A 20,293-nucleotide genomic window follows, 5' to 3' on the forward strand; every position below is an offset into this window, starting at 1 on the left:
TGTGTACAATACAATAACTGATGGCTAAAGACCCATCAGCAAACATGTAGAAATGCCTAGCACTGGAAACCTAACATTAAAGGGATAGTTCACCCAAAACTGAAAATTCTGTCATCAAGATATTTTGAAGTGTGTTTTGTAAACCATTAACATCCATAGTTTTTGTTTTTCCTACAATGGAAGTCAAGGTTACAGGTTTCTGACATTCTTCAAAATATCTTATTTTGTGTTCAACAGGGAAAAAAAGAAACAAATATTTGGACCACTTGAGGGTGAGTGAATAGTAAATATATATCCATTTTCGTGTAAATCCTTAAAGCCAAAAGGTTGTACCATCATTAGTCGGACTCAAAGTTGATGTACATAGCAAAGGTGTTTAAAAACACACATATACATCCACAAACACTCCAGCCATTCCATCCGGTTGACAATTCGAATGATAATCTCTCTCTCTCAACGTGTGAGGCGGCGTCCTATCAGGAGCAGTGCAGATAAAGTAACTGTCAACTGTCAGAAAGCTGTCAAGCACAAACTAAACCACCAGAAACATCATAAGAGGTGGGATCTTTAACGACAAACCATAAACCATAACATCAAACTGGTTAAAATGTAACGTTACGTGGCACAGTTGTAATGCAGCAGGTGACAGTGACACCAACCACAACCGCTTCGCTGCAGGTGAACCCAGAGCTAACTAGCAAAACACGGTTATTACGGCATTTTCAAACTAATTTCGTAAGCCAAAACAGTAAACGAGCCCTTTATCTAACTATACGAGCGAAATGCACTTCAACTCACGCAAAGCTGACTTGCCCACTCCATTTTTGTCGGATGAATGAACCTGCTCGCGGAGATGTAGAGACTCGACGGGTCTGCTAGCCGAATGCTAACGGATCGAGAGCTAAAGCTTCATGACCTTCTTAATCAGGGCTTATGAGAGCGCACTGTTAAGCCTTTAATCTCGCGGACTGTATTGCTGTCCAAGCTCACAACGCACAAAGCCACACATAAACGGAGACGAGTCACAGTACCTCAGTTAAACACAGAAACGCTGCTTACCGAAGTGAAGAGTGAGTGTGTACAAGTCGGCCTTCTTCCTTCCCTCCCACCTTACATGTTTTGTCATCATATGATTCACACTTCCGTCTTCCGTTTTCATTGAGGAGTTTTCGGCTCATGTTACACACTCTGTTAAATGCACGACTATCTACAGGTTTAAGTTATGGTTTTGTTGTAATGTATGGTATTATTACAGAATGGGCAGCAAATTTAAATCTGTTGTTTTTAATTCAGTTCAATTCAAAAGAGCTCCATTGGCATGACTTGTCAAGTATTGCCAAAGCATTGCAGATTACATAAACAATTAAAAAAATTGTGAAGTAATTATTTCAAATGTAGCCTATATACATACAGGAACAGAATTTTGATAAATACATAAAAAAAAAAAAAAAAAAAAAAACTTAATATTAAGATTAAAAGGATAATGAAAGAGAAAAAAAGATTATTAAATTATAACAAAATAAAATGCAATGCACAACTGTCGGCCTACATTCATTTATTCATTCATTTTCAACCGATTTTCCAGGGCCGGGTCGTGGGGGCAGCAATCTCAGGAGAGAACCCCAGACTTCCCACTCCCCAGACACTTCCTCAAGCTCCTCCGGGGGGATTCTGAGGCGTTTCCAGGTCAACCAAGAGACATAGTCCCTCCAGTGTGTCCTGGTTCTTCCCTAAGTTCTCCTCCCGGTGGGACATGCCTGGAACACCTCCCTAGCATCCAGGAGGCATCCGAAACAGATGCCTGAGCCACCTCAGCTGACTTCTCTTGATGTGGAGGAGCAGCGGCTCTACTCTGAGCTCCTCCCAGGTGACAGAGTTTCTCACCCTATCTATAAGGGTACGCCCTGCCAGCCTGTGAAGGAAACTCATTTCAGCCGCTTGTATCCGAGATCTTGACCTTTCAGTCATGACTTAAAGCTCATGAACATAGGTGAGAGTAGGAACGTAGATTGACCGGTAAATCGAAAGCTTTGCCTTTCGGCTCAGCTCCTTCTTTACCACAACGGACCAGAACATCGACCCCATTACTCCTGCCACTGCACCAATCAGTCTGTCAATATCACGTTCCATCCTTCCCTCACTTATGAACAAAACCCCAAGATACTTGAACTCCTCCACCTGGGGTAAGTACTTTCCTCCAACCTGGAGATGCAAACCACCTTTTCGTGGAGCACCATGGCCTTGGACTTGGAGGTGCTGATTCTCATCCCAGCCACGTCACACTCGGTAGCAAACCGCTCCAGTGCATGCTGACATTCATTTAAATGGTTTATAATAATACTGACAAGTTTTGTCCACCAGCTGTCTCTCTGCTGATGCTCTTTCCCTCTAGCTCAAATCTCTCTTTAAAAGCATTTGCAAATTGTAAAAGGTTAAAACCTTTTTTTTTTGGTTCCTATGTAATGTTTTATTAGAAAATGTGGTGAAACGTTTTTCACAGAAGTGTTTATTCCTGGTTTTAAATATGTCAGAAAGAAAAGATTACATTGCCAATAAAAATGAAAACAAAAAGTCTTGATTGATTTGAATTATAAGTATATAGATGATCTTGACAGCTTATTTGGTATTTGGTGTTTCAAAGTAGTGCATTGTGCTGTTTAACTGAAAACGAAGGGTTTCTTTCTTGTAATTTTATAATGTAATTTTATAATATTGTCATTGGTAACTGTTTAAAATTATATCAAGATTCTTATAAACATTTACCAATCACAATATTATAAAGTTACACAAGTTATTTGTATTATGATTCTTTCAAAATGCATTAAAGTTTAATAAACATCCTTCTCTCTTAATTCAAACTTGCTTTATTAGCATGACAAATGTTGCATATGGCAAAGCACTTGTGATATTTACATTAAATATGAAAACAAATGACATAGTAGTAGTAATAAAAACGGAATTTTTAACAATCAAAATATCTACATTTTCTCTCTCTTTCTCTCTCTCTCTCTCTCTCTCTATATATATATATATATATATATTATAATATAATCAGAGTCGCTCCGGTTTCCCCCACAAGTCCAAAGACATGCGGTACAGGTGAATTGGTTAAGCTAAAATTGTCTGTAGTGTATAAGTGTGTATGGACGTTTCCCAGTGATGGGTTGCAGCTAAAAGGGCATCCGCTGCGTAAAACATATGCTGGATAAGTTGGCGGTTCTTTCCGCTGTGGCGACCTCAGATTAAAAAAGGGACTAAACCTAAAAGAAAATGAATCAATGAATCAATAGTTGGAGACATATGTTTTAGTGAATTCAAATAGCCAACGATTAAAACATAATCAGATTTAAATGCATATACACTTTCAAATTTATATTTCAGTTTTGTTTCGACATGTTTTTTTCCAGGGGTGACACGGTGGCTCAGTGGTTAGCGCTGTCACCTCACAGTAAGAAGGTCAGTTGGCATTTCTGCGTGCAGTTTCCTTGTTCTCCCTGTGTTCATGCGGGTTTCCTCGGGGTGCTCCGGTTTCCCCCACAGTCCAAAGACATGCGGTACAGGTGAATTGATTAAACTAAATTGGCCGTAGTGTATGTGTGTGAATGAGTGTTTATGGATGTTTTCAAGTACTGGGTTGCAGCTGGAAGGGCATCCGTTTTATAAAACATGTGCTGGAAAAGTTGGCGGTTCATTCTGCTGTGGCAACCCCTGATAAATAAAAGCACTAAGTGGAAGGAAAATGAATGAATGAATGTTTTCTTCCAAATATGAAATATTCTCTAAATGATAATGGTATAGTATAATACGACCTATTTTTTAATAAATATTATTATAATCAATTATTGCAGCCATCATATTTTCTTCCTCAATTCGACACAAAATAGACAAGCACAATACAAATAATTTCATCCAAAACATTTTAATTACAAGAATTAAATTAACAGCAATTGGTTTTCAAAGAACAGTGGAATGTTGGTCTTGCAATATTGCTATTCAACACAGACAAATTCCACAATGTCAAGACCTTACATTTCATTGTCAACATTAAAAAAAAACAATCAGCCAAATAATAAAAAAATTGCAGACATAAAAAGTAAATCCATCAACATTCAGATTTAAAATCACCCAACAACCTTTTCATGAAACCAGAGCATGACTATAGATTCAACATGCATTTAGTAGATCACATCTGAACATCATATTCGCCTAACGCAGATGGGTTTGCTCAAGTAAATAAAACATGTGAATCTACACAGTCCTGACGCCAATAATGATTAAAAAACACAGAACCCATCCATGCAATAAATTAGTTAAACAGTCCAAATTTGCCAAACCCATCATTAATAAAAATCAAATCAAATGTCTTGTAAAAGCAAAACAGAATAGTTATGGATCTCAAAATGGGTTTACTGTACAAGTGTATGGCAGTTGAGGATTAAATAGTCTGTGTAGTGTTTATATGTGTTCTAAAATGAGATTTAGGCACAGCAGCTATTAATATAAGTTGGCAGAAAGCTCTACTGTCCTTATATATAAACCTCGGTGTGAAATTTTACGTCCTAAGTGTCACAGCAGACGTTTAAATGGCAACAAATATAAAAGTAATGTGTAGTGATGAATTGTATTGCGTTATTTTATACAGGAGGTGTCGTGGAATGTTGACAGCCATGCTAACAGTAATGATTGCAGTCAGTTTGGCGAAAAATAAAATAATAATAATACTGTAATGAATTCCCACTCACTTTTCTGACCCCTTTTTGATTCAATGGAAATGCAAACATCTGAACACCTTTCGATACAACACTTGAGCTCATAAATACACGCCAATAGAAATCCTCCACAAGAGAACATACCAGAAGTAAACAGTTCATTCAGAAACATACGTCGTCCCTTTATTATAAAACAATTCAACCAATAACCAAGGCCTAATAACTTACTCACTTGATATAAATAAACAATCCACTGCCAAAGCTCTATGTGAGTAGTGTAATTCTTGAAAGTAGTTAATGTTTTCCCCTATTATATGCAAAGTTCTGTCAGAACAAATGTGTTTGAAATAAACACACACACACACACATAATTTATGGCAAGTCAAATCTCACGTTTTACTGTGGATTTAAGTCAATCAAACCTTGCTAGTAACGATATTTTTGTCAAGCTGATTAACCGCTCGACCGCTTGGTGGCGCCATAGACTTTTAAAAAGAAATTGGTCTGATACCACGACGACTACTTTATAAACAGCTTTGGATTCCTTTGATTTCCTTAACAATTTCCATTTTCTATCCATAAGTTGTGATTTCCATTTTTGGAAAAACCTTTTGATGATTCATATGGCACTATCTTTCGTTTAACATCCTTCATCATTTCACACTTGTAGATAAATCAAGCAATATCTTCAAATTTAGCCAGCCGCTGAAAAAAAAAAACATGATCACGTGTTACTCTTTTAAATCGCGATTGTCTCACAGTTTACAACGGGTCAAAACAGAATATCCATTCTGTTAAACACATTCTCCTCACACGCTAACAGATTTGACCATCCTCTACAAACACAACTTCTCATTCTTACTTTAAGGCAAGAAAATTTGTCAAGGCAACATTCAATAGCAACATTGCATAGCTAAGGCAGAATTACCATACTGAAATAAACAGCATACTTTTATTTTTTAACATCAGTTCAATTAATTAAATTCAATTAATTAATTTAAATTTACTACCACACATTAAAGCAACTGAACATATATTACATATAATAAACGTATACATTAATCAATTATTTTGTACAGAACATGTTACACAAATACAATTTTTCGTGTTTGCCTATGCTGAAGTTAAGCGGACAATGTATGAATTATATTATCTTGAGAATTGTAACAAGTTGATATGCCATCCTATTTAGCCTTGGCTAAAAATGTAGTTATTTTGCTGTATTTCCAATTTAGATTCCACATGGCTGAAAAAAAAATATAGATTTTTTGACCTATAATTACACCAAAATGATTCTGCCAAGATTATTTTTGCACTATGTATTTTATAGCTCTTTCTTTTCACAATACAGTATATTCTGAATATTACAATTCCCTGATGGAAAACGACAATTTGTACAATTTGTTCCAATCCTAAATGCAAAAATGGCTAAAATTAGTTCTCATGGAACAGCTCATGAGAAAATCAAGAAGAAGCATTAAACACATACATCCATAAACGGGAATTGCAGTGATTTCCATTGTCAAACTTAAAACTCAGAGAAGGAACAATGACTCATTGAACAAGTTTGAAAATAGCAGATCATAGGTCTCAAACTCAATTCCTGGAGGGCCACAGCTCTGCACAGTTTCGCTCCAACCCTATTCAATCACAGCTGATCCAAATAATCGAGTGTTCAAAATCGCCTTGAACACCTTGATTAGTTGCATCAGCTGAGTTTGATTAGGGTTGAAGCAAAACCCTAGAGCAAAACCATAGAGTTTGAGATCTATGGCTCAGATGGTGCATGGAGCATTCTGATTTACTTAAATACAGGCTATGTTGGTCCAAGATGTCAAGAATGGTGTTGGTAATGTTCTTAGCCACTTCAGGGCAAATGTCTCCAGTGAAATGACAGTGATGGTTCCAGCATCCTGCTACAAGTTGTACACAACAATCAGATGTGCATTCAAGTCGCCTAGTCTTACAAATGTGCTTTTTTGCTGTTACTCTCTCTAATCTGACTGTAAATCAGCTGAGTGAGGGAATACAGACAACTTCAAGACATCCAGGCCTCATTGTCCAGGCTGGACTCTGAAGAATAAGCACACTCCCTAGAGCCCATAGCTGTGGACCGCTGTTGAGGTTGGATGAGGTCAGCAATGGCCTGATGCAGGGCTTTGTGTGAGGGTTGGTGATTGTTTATTCGTGGGGACTGTGGGGGCGTCTGGAGGGGAGACGAGTTGGCAGGAGACTGATGACAATGATTTGCATACCGTACAGGCGTAGGGATGCGTGATGGGCTGTTATCGGGTCTGTTGTCAGTGCGAGGTCGTATCCGCGGTCGCAGCTTGAGCTTGTAGATAGACGGGACCCTCTCTGCCTTCTTTTGACCTTTCTTGGCACGGAGAACAACTGCGCCATCCACATCCCCATTGGCCAGTGGTCGAGGAGGAGTGCACGAGCCCTCAGATGGAGGCTCACTCAGACTTAAGCACATGGAGGAGTTTTCACTGGAAGAGTCCTGATAGGAACAGTCATCAACAGGGGGTGGAGGGGAGGGAAACGATTCAGGTAGAGGCTGGTCAGCACTGTCATTTGGCAGGTCCGGGTGATGTTCACATTGTGGCACGTCTCCCTCCAACCCAGGCCATTCCACCAGTTCATCTTGGCTTTCCATTGGTACTTCTGTCAAAGGAAGGCTGCCATTGATGTCTTTGGGGTGGCACACTGACCTTGATAAGCCTGAATTTGAAGCCTCTCCTTCCTCTGTGGAGCTGGAGATGGCTGGCAGCTTACGGAGGCCGCCTCTACCACCCCATCGCTCTCCCTCCAGCATACCTCCGTTAGTGAGGCCTCCGCGAATCTGGCTATGGAGCAGGGCAGGAGGGTCCTCGAGTGCACAAGTGCGAGAATTAGTCCGTTTAGACTCTCGCAAATCAGGCAGGACTCCCACTTTACCTCCAACATTAAGAGAAGACGTTGAAGAGTTAGAAGAAGAGTAAGCAGAGTCTGTAACGTTAGTGTCACCAGAAGAGTTTGGGAGAACCCCTAAAGCTTGTTGAGACCCAGGGAGCTGTAGTGACCTCATCTCCCTTCCAGCAGACACTTTACCCTGCCCAGCCTTAGCTTGTTGCGTATTGGCAAGGAATTCAGCCTCAAAGCTGCGATACAGGTCTTGCTCCCTTTGAGGGTCCAGACTTGGCAGCAGGTGTAAACTAAATATGCTGCTGTCCTCCTGGCTCTCCTGCTGTTGATTGTGCGGATTTGCCCAAACTCTTTGGTCTCTCCCTATAGATCGTGAATTATGAGCAGATCGAGGGGAGCGTGGTGGATGATGACTTCGAGGAGAAGAATGTGGTGAGCGCCGTCCTGGCTGTGTGACAGGAGGAAGTAACTTCCGGCTCCCAGAGGACGGTGACCGAGGAGCAGGAGGCCTTGGCATGACCATTCCCTTTTTCGCAGGACTTCCACTAGTGCAGCCTTTCACAGGTGAGTTTGAGGCTGAGGAATTTGCTTGTCTTCTAGGCATACTTCCACTTAATTTTGGGGAAGCTGCCTGCACATGCTTGGGTCTTAGTTCCTCTCTTCGATCTATGGAAAGAGGATGAGGGTCTTTGCGGCGGGGTGATGATCCAGGACTGACATCACCCAGTCTGCCTCTAGGTGTCTTACCCTGGCTGAGGGACCGTGGCGCCTGCAATTTTCGTGGACCATCAGGTCCCAGAGATCTTCCTCTCTCTGTGCGGGGTGTTCGATGTACCTCTGCTAGGCCCTGGGGTGGACTAGGTTTTAGGATCGTGCTGGACTGTGCTCCAGTGCGCTCTCTGGAAGCACTGCGTGCACGGGTCTGAGGGGTTCTCAGGGCTGGGATCTGTGCTGCCCCTCCAGGACGTTCAATAACATGTTTCCCCTCCTTTCGGTTCACCAGCAGAACCACCTCATCTCCATGCGCATGCCGTGTACCCAGAGAGAAGCGGCCTCCTCCTGTGCTTCCTCCTTTAGATGAAGCAGTAGAAGAGTCACTGTCTCCTGAAAGCCTGCGAGCTGGCAGAAGAGATTCCTTATTCCTGTGTGAAAGAGAAAAGAGAATGACTGAGATGTGGCCACATATGAGATTACACATAATCAAGTTCAAGCCATGCATCTACTGACAGATTTTATGCTAATCTCTTGTGCTTACCAAAGCTGCATTCTTTCTGACTAAAATGAAAGAAAAAACATGTCAAATATTGTTGTTATGTTGTCAAATATTATTACCATTTAGTTTAAATTTTGATTTATTTATTTGATGGAAAAGCTGGAAAATCAGCTGTCATTACTCTAGTCTTCAGTGTCACGATAATATTCAGAAATCTTGTATGAATAACATCCATGATTTTCTGTAATACTTGTCACTCAACAGGCCTGCTGGGAGCCACATGCATGGCTGTATCCTTAGAAGCCATTTTCTTCAATATTAAGGAAACTACCAAAGAGGAATAGAGTAAAAGGGATTACTCGCCTCTGGCATTATCAAACATGCACACACCTTTTTATTTACACACACACACACTTGAAATACTCCTTTAAGAATAAAAGTGTCATTGTCATTCTTTCATTTAATCTTAAAGACTGGCTTGTGTACAATGAGACAAAACACATGTCTGGATATGAATAAAAACACTACTTTAAAATCAGTCTTGAAATTTCACTACAAGGACGTATGGAGTGGAATTTAGAGAAGTGGAAAATTTTAGAACCTGTTTTATTTGATTTTATTCAACTACACGTTCTTACTTAGCCAAGAAATTGAAATACACATCACCTGGCACCCTAGCTCTGTAATGTAACCTCCATAAACCGTGTGCTGACCTGTTTCTGAAGTGACAGACCTGGGGCTTGAGATTATCCTAATCTGCAGTAATCCGACCTGTCTCACCTGCAGGTCTGGGAGTGCAAGTGTTAAAGTGTGCTGCTCTGACGCTTGGCCTGCTTCATTAGTCAGACTAAGGAAACCGAGGCACACAGCCAAGGTAAACCAGCAAGCTGTTCATGGTGAAGTTATACAATACCCTTGCTGCACTTGGAAACACTGACGACAACAAGTATTTCCCGCTATCTGATGGAAATAATGAAGCACTTTTTGAAACTTCAGGATTTTAAGAGTTGCCTGTTGTCATTTTAAGAGATGTGTACATTATTGAATAACAAGTTGTTTCCAGTTATGTTTAAACATTTTGTTTTGTTATTGTAAAAAAGAATAATTATATTTTCATTATAACTTTCCTTTTACTATGAAAATAATGACAAATAAAAACAAACAGTCACGCAAGACCATGCTATCACTTGCATTATTAGGCAGGACGATCTCTGCATCCCCTAGTAAGGTTGTCATAATTTTTTTCTAACACAAGGTGGAGTCATAAACTGGACAACAAGAGGATGGATGTCAAGACAATGTCACCTGGGATTTGCTCAAATCTGCTTGCAATAATCCGTATGTGTCACTGTGTGTGTTTATTTGTGAGCATGTGCACTGTTGCCTGAAGATGCAGATCACTTTTGAGGTACAGTGCACGAGCAGTGTTATTATTTGTGTTGAGTTAACTAGGTCAGTGTGAGCAAATGGCAGACACCCTGAGGGATCTCTTCAGACAAAACAACCGTACAAACATGCTATCATGCATGTGCTCCCGTCATAACGCTTCAAGCTTCAGTTCTTCCCATACAGAGATGGCACACTTTCATATTCATACATGCATGAAGTCATTCTATGAATTGGTTTTCTCGTTTTATTACATTTTTTTCTCTCTTTGTCTATTTACTTTAGGCATCTTATCAATACTGATATTTCTTTCCATACAGTAATTGTATTATAGTAGTAAAAACCAAAGCTCAGTTTATCAGTTATCAATATTTATTCATTTTCCTTCGGCTTAGTCGCTACAGCGAAATGAACTGCCAACTATTCTAGCATATGTTTTATGCAGTGGATGCCCTTCCAGCCGCAACCCAACACTGGGAAACACATATTATCAATAAACAAATCTTATAACGTGAAGCAGTCGTCTTAAATATGAATGTTCAATATTGTTTTATATTTAATTTACAAGATGTGCCATGTTTAAACTTATATATTTTCTCAAAACATTTAAAGGCTTTTATTTTTTAGTTGCCTTTGGCTCCGGTGTGTTTTATAGGTACTTTTATAATTTAGGTACTTTCCTAAGGGTTGTAAACATGCACATGCCCCTTCTGATCAATTGATTTCATGCTTGATGAATGAAGGCATTCAACCTTTTAAATTGTATCATTTTTGCAATCAATTGTCAGTGTGAATATTCTTGTTTTGAACGATAACATAATTTCAACATAATTTGCATCTCTGTGAATTTATATAACAACCACGTCAGTAAACAAGGGGAATCTGTACAAGACATGCTGTGCGCCATATGTACACAGTGGCTACTTTCTCCATCAGCAATTTCTTTGCGATGACAAAAATAGTAATTTACACATTACTGACAATCAACAACTTATCTAAAATGAAAAGGGGTGACTTTACAATTATTGTCTAGGTGCATTTTGTTTTCAACAGTGACTTTCAGTGGTGGAAAGAGTACTGAAAAATCATACTTAAGTAAAAGTACCATTACTTGCCTAAAAATGTGGTGCAAGTAGAGTAAAAGTATCTGTTGTAAATAATATTCAAAGTACGAGTAAAAAGTAGACCTTTCAAAAGTACTTAAGAATAGTGAGTAGTGAGTATTGCACTGTAAAAAGCTGATGCATTTACATGTCATTTGCGGATGTGTGTAAACGTAACATTCTGTAGTGCATTTAGTTATTTCCCAACAGGCAAACAACATCATAAGACGTTAATATTAGGTTCGATTTAGGTCGTGACGTAAAATTCAATGTCTAGCCAGCGTCTAAGAACATTATTTTGACGTCCAATAACAACATCAAATGACGTTGATATTTGGTTGATTTCAGGTTGTGTTAGAAAGTGACCAAAATCCACGTCGAGCCACGTTCGTTGGGTATGGCAACCAAAATCCAACATCTGATAAACGTCATAGTGGTAACGTCAACACAACGTCAAGCTGTAACATCATTAGACACTGATATTTGGTTGACTTCAGGTTGGATGTTGGACACTGATGTTGGCCTTACGTTGAGTTCTGACGTCAACCCGATTTTCATTTCCAAACAAAATGCAGCGCCCCCACGACGTTGGAGTACAACATCGATCTAACATCATGTTGACGTCCTGTGCCTGCTGGGTGTTCAAGGCCATTTCGATCTACATACAGTAAACATCTGTCATTTTTTCATCGGTGACATGCATCTAAACAATATCTGGGTCAATGCGTGCAAAGATTTTGGACATCTTATTGGACACTTTCAATGCTTCCAAACAGTTTGATGCAATTATAAGTCGCCCATGTCTTGAGGTGGTTCATTATGAGGCGATTTACCTTCTGTGTGATTTGATTAGACAGGAATCACAGGACTGATTTTTCTAATCCCCATAGACAAGAAATAATAAAGCAGTGACTGCAGGTTAAAGGAAAGTAAAGGAGCAAAAGTAACGATACGGCACTAAAAATGTACTCAAGGGAAAGTAAAAGTACACATATTTAAAAATACTTAGTAAATTACAATTTCTGAGAAAAACTACTCAATTACAGTAATTTGAGTATATTGTAATTTGTTACTTTAAACCACTGATGACTTTTAGGTATTTTCCTATAAGCTATAAACACATACACACACACAAACAACTATGTAAATCCACAGCTAAACTCAAACAAACAGGACTAACCTGAGCGGATTAAAGTGGCGTGGCTCTGATCTGTCTCGTGGTGGTCGAGGCAGCAGTGTTGTGGGCCGTCCTGTGTTTGTGTCCATCTCCACAGGCACTGCTGCATGGTGTGACCTGCCGGGTCGTGATGGAGAGGAATGCGCAGTGGTGCCCATTGCAGGGTCCAAAGAGCGTCTGTCTGGCATTTTGTAGGGTGCGATGCCTTCGTTGCGCCAGTGAGGTCCTGGGCTTGTGGAGCGGGAAGAATGAGCGCTGGAGCTCTTACTGTGCGGAGCCTGGCCACTCGCTTTTGCCTGCTGATACCGGTGAGCTGTCAAAGATAGAAAGATGACAGACAACCCTTTTAAAATTCATAAGAAAATAATGATTATTTCATAAGTGAATTGGAAATCAATACTGATATACAGTAAATGCTCATTTCAGAGTGGTTTGTCAAGTAAGACTGTTGTCAAATACTTTTATTCAGCAAAAATGGAAATGGTTTGAGTATTTTTTGCATATATTTAAGTAATTTTTTTATGGTAAAGATTAAGGAGGACAGCTATTATCAATCTGTTCTAAACACAAACACAAACATATTAAAATACACTATTAGCTTTGTTATTGGCCTTAAATGAGTGAACAGACCCCTATTAAACACCAAAACACTAGACAAAAAAACTTGTAGAACTTGGTTGTCTTAAACTGAAAGAAAGTAAACAAGCAGACTTAAGAAACACATGTAGCTTTGTTAAAAAATTTCCAAGAAGTCTCAGAGACAGGAAATGACATGAGTGGTGAGCTCACCGTATGCAGCACAGCGACAGGGATCGTGTTTGTCGAGGTAATGCTCAAGTGTGTCCCAACCTCCGCCCACGCGCACCATCACATGAGTTCGTAACACCTACACACACACAGAGAGACAGACAGACAGAAAGACATTAAAAGCAGCCTTTGAATAATAAATAAAATCCCAGGTTTAAAAATTAATTAAACAATGCGTATTTGCATATTAATTACATTTGCCAATTGTATAAATTAATCAATCAATTGAAAGTATGGTATTACTCTATTCAGTTGGAGTGTTGAACAGAAGGCATTCTACGACAATACTTGTAGTCAAGGAGGACATCAGTGCCCAAAAACACAGTGACCTAAATAGGCTAATTTAGGTTTTATATGTTATAAAAGTAACTTAAAGTAAAGTAATTGGTAATCTAACTACTTTTTACATGAAATAATTAGTAATGTAATCAGATTACAATTTTTCAGTAGTAATCAGTAATTTGTAATCTATTACTTTTTTAAGTAACTTACCCAACACTGCTAAGCAGTAGGTCTCTTTGTAACATACAGAGCTTTAAAACAAGAATTAACATGTAAATTAGATTTTTACATATTCTGAGAAGAAGAAAAAAACGCCAGTAGTGCTAGCACATGCAAAGTCTGCTTCCACAGAGAGATTGCTTATTTGACGTTAGCTTGTTGCTGGGGTATTCTGGGCGATTTCTTGCTCAAAAGAAGCCCACCCCTAGTCTCTCTTCAAGCCTTTAAATGTGGCTGATTCTTTTGATATGTTTTATTGTCCACAAGGCAAAAATCATAAGCCTGATCACAGAAGAAAAGAAATATCATACCTCTACAAACTGCAAAATCTAATTTCTTTTTCAAATTTATAGCATAAACAGTACTGCTATTTTTTTAAGTAAAGTCGTCAAGTTGGCTTTATTGCCATTTCAACAATACAACAATACAGTGCAGTACACAGTGAAAAGAAACAATGTTTCTCCAGGACCAAGGTGCCACATCAAACAACATAAACTGACAACATAACACAGAATTGTGCACTACCATAAACATTTTGAGAATGAAATACAATAAGATAAACTAAAATAAAAAATAAATAAAATAAGAATAAGAAAAAGAGCGCAACGTGAAAAAAGTTTAGTGCAAATAAGACAGGACAAACAAGACAGAACAAGAAACAGTAATGTCGACCAGTACACTACGGATGTTGTGCAAATATTGGATCAGATATAAATACTGTGCATGTAAACATTTGTCATTGAGGTAGTAATGTTGCACAGAGCAGTGTAAAAATAGCAGTTGTGCAAATATTGATGTCATTGTTCGTTAATTTGTGTGTGTGTGTGTGTGTGTGTGTGTGTGTGTGTGTGTGTGTGTGTGTGTGTGAGTGTGTGTATCAGTCCAGTTTCTTCATGTTTAGTTTGCATGTTTTTTGTTTAAATACTGTATATCTAGTCAATAATAATAGCAAGACATATCTTCAAACACCACTAATAACACAGATGGGAGAGCATGCGAGTCAGCTGATTATTATAAGATCAGCCTCCTATGCCTTATAGCATTATATATACAACAGAGCTGACCACCAACACTCACTGCTGCCTCCATTGCCTTCATTAACATGACAACACACTATGACCGAGATGAAGAGAGAACAAAAAGACACCACACTCTCTCCCTCACTCAACCCCCACTTGCAATGGAGGAGATTTAGCACTGACACACAGCCCTTCTTTTTAGCTCTGAGCGTCGACAGGGAGAAATGTAAGATAAAAGAGTGCTATTGATTCTTTTATCAAAAAACGCCAAGTAAGGAAAACACACTCAGTTGTTGATTGTGTACTTCAAACCTGTTGCAACAAAGCTCTTTATAGTTGTAGCACTGCTGAACTCCATCTGCTGAGCACATGGTAAGGAATCGTCATGTGATGAGTGTCCGTGTGCCGTTGCTATGAAAAGAGAGCACATCTGCTGGCTGGCACAATGCCCACCTGCGATAACTTACAAGAACTGGAGCACAGGAGCATACAAGCTAAACTTTATATGCTGAGTTGCACATTTTAATAAAAGAAAATAACTTTGTGAAAATAACATGTTTCAATTAATTTATTGATATAGATTTCTATGTGGCGATGTCACTGGCCCATGAGCATTTCCTGCTTGTTATCAAATTATTTCATAACTGTAACAAGAAGCAATTTAATCATAACTTCATGTTACAGCAGCTATCATAACATTATTTATCAATATGTAGACCTAGATTCTCGGAAGCTATAGAAATCAAAAATGTAAAACAGGATCTGCATTAGGACCATTGTTATTATTTACATCTCTCAAAAAGGTCTATACAAATTAAAGCAAAACATTTCTCTACACAGGGTGGGTGAAAAGTAGATGTTTCATGGCTGTAAAACGTTTAGTGCCAATATAATCATGATGAATAGAAGCTCTAAATAGACAAAAATAAATATAGGATTTCACATTTCGGCAACACAGTGGTGCAGTAGGTAGTGCTGTCGCCTCACAGCAAGAAGGTTGCTAGTTCGAGCCTCGGCTGGGTTAGTTGGCATTTCTGTGTGGAGTTTGCATGTTCTCCCTGTGTTTGCGTGGGTTTCCTCCGGGTGCTCTGGTTTCCCCAACAGTCCAAAGACATGCAGTACAGGTGAATTGGGTAAGCTAAATTGTCCATAGTGTATGTGTGTGTGTGAATAAGTGTGTATGGGTTTCCCAGTGATGGGTTGTGGCTGGAAGGGCATCCGCTGCGTAAAACAAATGCTGGATAAGTTGGCGGTTAATTCCGCTGTGGTGACCCCAGATTAATAAAGGGACGAAAAAGAAAATGAATGATTTCACATTTCCCACAGCGATAACATCGGCCATGCAAGGCAGTTTTAGAAATATGGACTTTAATACACATTTTAAAAGGGATAGCTTAACCAAAAATGAATATTTACAGTTCATTTACTCACTTGGAGAAAATATGTGATTTTTTTTTCTTCAGTAGAACATAAGTTTTATGTTTATTCTTAGTGGTCCTTTGTGATTTGTATAATGAGAGTCAATGGTTACCCATTTTTGGAAGCTTGTGCTTACTACACTTGTGCGCACACTGAGAACCGTTTGCCCAGTCTGAGGATTAAAGCTAATATTTTATATAATGTTCAATGTCTTGCACAAACTGATCGCTTTTCTTCATAAAACCCTCAGTCTATAATCAGGAGCCACTGGGATTGATTTGAACAGCTTGTATGTGTTTATTTTATATCTCAAAAATGGGTAACCAATGACTTGCATTATACAAAACACTGAGAGATTCAGCTAAAAGTCTTCTTTAATGTTCTTATAAAGAAAAAAATCAACTCTATCTTCAATGTCTTGAGGGTGAGTGCATTAACTGCAAATGTAAATTTTTGGGTAGACTACCCCTTTAATGCCTAGTTAATTTTCACCCACCTTGTAAACTTGTTTTGGATGCATTTTCGGCATAATGATGATTAATTTAAGTTATATTAATCACTATTACAATATCCTAAGAAAAATAAACATTTAGAGCTTTTTCATATTCATGTAAATTTGTTGTCAGTTAAAGGTGCTATCTTAAAGCAATGAATCCTGACAACATTAACATGATAAAAAATTGGTTCAGTTACACTCAATGATATAATATAAACTCTATGAGATGAAACTTTCCTATCATTGGTTATATTCATGCTTGATTCATTATCTAAACATAAGGTTTCAGAAGACGGCAGTCAGTCTACTCCCAGCTGCTAATACAAAGCACCTTGCCAAACCACTCGTACCAAAAGAAGGCAGGACAAAATAAGCTGAGCTGTTCACAAGGCAGCTGCACGAACTGAAACAGAATATAACAGAATGCAGGGGAGAGCAGATGAGTTTATCAAAGCTAAACTAGGAAATGTAATGCTGTGGAGAGCACAGTTTTATTCGAAGATATAAAAGTATATTTTTATGTATTGCGTTTTGTATAGCTGATGCTTTTTTTCTTGATTTATGCAAGAATGGGATTAAAGATGAAAATGGTCGCCGTCAACTAGTGGTTAGGTGCGTCGACATATAGCGCCAAGGTGCTCACGGTGACCCGAGTTTGATTCCTAGCTTGAGGTCCTTTGCTGAAGCTTCCCTTCTATCTCTGTGTCTCACACATTCCTGCCTACACTCTCTACTGTCCTGTTCAACAAAGGTTAAATACCCCTCAAAATTTATAAAAGTATATGAAACATTTTTATAAGTTAGCAAAAAATACATACAGTTGAAGTCAGAATTATTAGCCCACCCTTTTTTTATTTTTATTATCAACCACATGAATCCCTTTATGTTTACAAATACAAGCGTGGCTGTTTAGAACTCATTTCTGGTTAATGATGTCAGAATTTACCACTATTTTGAAATGGATGTGTGAATGGTCTTTTCCAGAAAATTTCCGGGATGTCCTTCTCTGTGTTAACAGCGTTTTTTTTATTTACCGGTAAAGTCGTTCCAGTTATTTACTGGACATTTGGCGGTATCACTGTGTGAAAGGGGCTATAGAAACTTTGGAGGGCAAAACGCACACTTAAAAAAATGCACAGACACCTTATTTTGAACTCCTACTGCAATTCCTTTAAATAATCATAATCACTAAGCATGTAATTATCTTTAGAGTGTAATTGTCACCCTTTTGCATTTAGGTAAATGTATCTGCAGGCAGGTTTGTTTATACAGCAAGTCCTAATGTAACAACTGAATTGTAGCCAATATGACCACTGCACTTTTACAGCTTCACCCCCTGAGATTCAACCCCTGAGTCACCATGGCAACAAGCGGAAACATGCTGAAACCATAATTATGATAAACAATAAACAAAGCTAATGCTCTCTTGTGCCAAGGCCTCTGTCTTCAGGCCTTTCAGCATTCAGTGAGTTTAATTTTCTTTAACTAACACAGATTAAAATGTGTGACTGAATAATGTGAGTGTCCAAATGATGATAGTCTCAATCTTATTGCCCTTCACCTTCCATCTTCCTTACTGATGTCATCACTCTGCCTCTGCTAGTGGAGGATGATGTGTTTATGTATAATTATAGGCTCAGCAAATAAAAGGCTTCAAGCAGCACCAGCTAGGTTGCAAACACACACACACACACACACACACACACAAACATAAAGAGGAAAAAACATTAAGAACAGGAAAAACTAAGACTGATGATGACTGAGAAAAATAGAGGGATATAGAGTTTCGATCCCACCATCCATGCGGAGGTAAATGAGACTAAAGGGAGTTTAATTGATTCAGCCCTGCTGCCCTAGAGGAGGATAGAATTCCATCCAGAGTTTCAGCCAGTAAAAATCTGTACGACAAGTAAGATGCATGCATAAAGTGCAAATAAATACCCATAGCCACCCACGCATGAATCCAAAGAGTTATGTACGGAGAACAGGAAATGACATAGGTCTCTATTTCTGTCCGCATTATGAATGGGTGTGGGTGCCTTTTAGATGAAGCTGGATAACAGACTTCAAGTCTTGAATAGGTCAGCCTGGCAACTGTGTAAACACCATTCAAACCTCAGGATGACTTATTATGGAGCTATAATTATTATAGTCTGGCCTCCATTCTGGGAATGCTAAAGGTCCCAATGATACAGTAGCACAGATTCAGAAAGTAAGTAAATAACAGAATCGATGGCTTGATGTCTGTGAGTGCGACTCAGCATTTTTACTAAAACTCACTGTGTGGAACTGAGCGAATGTGGTCAAATGAATCAGCAAAAATATCAGATTTTTTTTTTTACAGATTTGTCTTCTATCCCAATGCACTGGTTGAGCTGATGTTGGCTGTTATTGGTAATGAAATTTGATTATTTCACTGTTTACAGCTTAATTGTGTTCTGTATAAACAATTTACAAAAAATACCTGCAATTAACTCTTAAAATCTGCATTCACAAAAATGTATGCAGTGTGCACAGGTACACTAAACATTTACAGTTGTAAGCTTCCTTAAAGAATGACTCTTTAATGTTGCCATATCTCACAAAAATGCTATTAAATAAATACACCACATATCAAAATATTGCACATACCTATGACAACTAGATAGCTTAAGCCTAAATACACTTATTAAAGATCACTTATGTAACCCACTGATCTTATTGCACCTAACCTGGTCTAGGATCGAACCGGCGATTCTTTGCATGGGAGTCGGTTGCTCTAACAAGGAGGCTAAAGACCACGGCGTCTAGCGTCTGTTACTAGAGCACCTTTTGAGGTCGGAGGAGTGAGGTTTACCTGCATAGCACTTCGCTAGCCGGCCTCCACTACACTTATAATGCAAAGACATGACAACATTTAAAGAGTGCACTCTGCAAAACAAACACAGCAGGCCTCTGTTGGCTAAGATAACGAGTCTTTTGTTGATACAGTATTATTTTTTTCAAAAATGAGAATACCAAATATAGCATATATCATTGTAATTTCAGGTTATTTTATTGCAATTTCCTGTTCTGTCCACACTCATAACGATAATTTAGAAGATTCCTTCTCATTTGTAAATGTGGTTGTTACTGTGGTATGTATGAGGCCAATGATGTGTCAAACACTTCCAATGCTGATTTGTATTTAAAGCAGGAAGTATTTTTTGTTGTTTTTGTTGTTTCATCTTCGTGAATTTCAATGTGTTCAAGAATTATTAGTAAGAGAGTTCAAGTTTCTACATACCCTGATGAAGATGAGAGCGCTGGAGTCGCCCACTTTGTACTTTCCTTCTGAGACTTTGGTCATGGGGAACTGTGATGGACAGGAGCACTGGCCCAGAATCTCCCGAACCTGCAATACATAAGAAACACTCCTTAAAATACATAACACACAATATGTTGACAATCAAGGCTAATAGTTCAAAAACAACATTTTATTTGAAAAGATGGTCTTCAGTAGATCAATTATTTGCATAATATAGTTCATAGTATGAAGCTTGCAAAGAATAAACACAGTATGAATTATAACTTTAAT

The 20,293-nt window shown here is 38.5% G+C and overlaps 2 protein-coding genes across 2 annotated transcripts in view; both read right to left on the minus strand.

Moving 5' to 3' along the window:
- The window catches only part of ap1b1 (adaptor related protein complex 1 subunit beta 1), a 54,369-nt gene extending 53,249 nt beyond the window's left edge, over positions 1 to 1,120 (minus strand). Inside the window, exon 1 of the mRNA XM_056457750.1 lies at positions 1,060 to 1,120. The gene's annotated coding sequence lies outside the window, so the exon portion shown is untranslated. The remainder of the gene's footprint in view (positions 1 to 1,059) is intronic.
- Positions 1,121 to 3,900: 2,780 nt separating this feature from the next.
- gas2l1 (growth arrest-specific 2 like 1) overlaps positions 3,901 to 20,293 on the minus strand; it is a 53,452-nt gene continuing 37,059 nt past the window's right edge. The window contains exons 2-5 of the mRNA XM_056457751.1: positions 20,003 to 20,110; positions 13,285 to 13,381; positions 12,499 to 12,808; positions 3,901 to 8,758 (exon numbers count right to left, since the gene is read on the minus strand). Coding sequence (XP_056313726.1) covers positions 6,748 to 8,758; positions 12,499 to 12,808; positions 13,285 to 13,381; positions 20,003 to 20,110 — 2,526 coding nt within the window. The 3' untranslated portion in view covers positions 3,901 to 6,747. The remainder of the gene's footprint in view (positions 8,759 to 12,498; positions 12,809 to 13,284; positions 13,382 to 20,002; positions 20,111 to 20,293) is intronic.

The sequence above is a fragment of the Danio aesculapii genome, chromosome 5, assembly GCF_903798145.1.
Source record: "Danio aesculapii chromosome 5, fDanAes4.1, whole genome shotgun sequence".
NCBI lineage: Eukaryota > Metazoa > Chordata > Actinopteri > Cypriniformes > Danionidae > Danio > Danio aesculapii.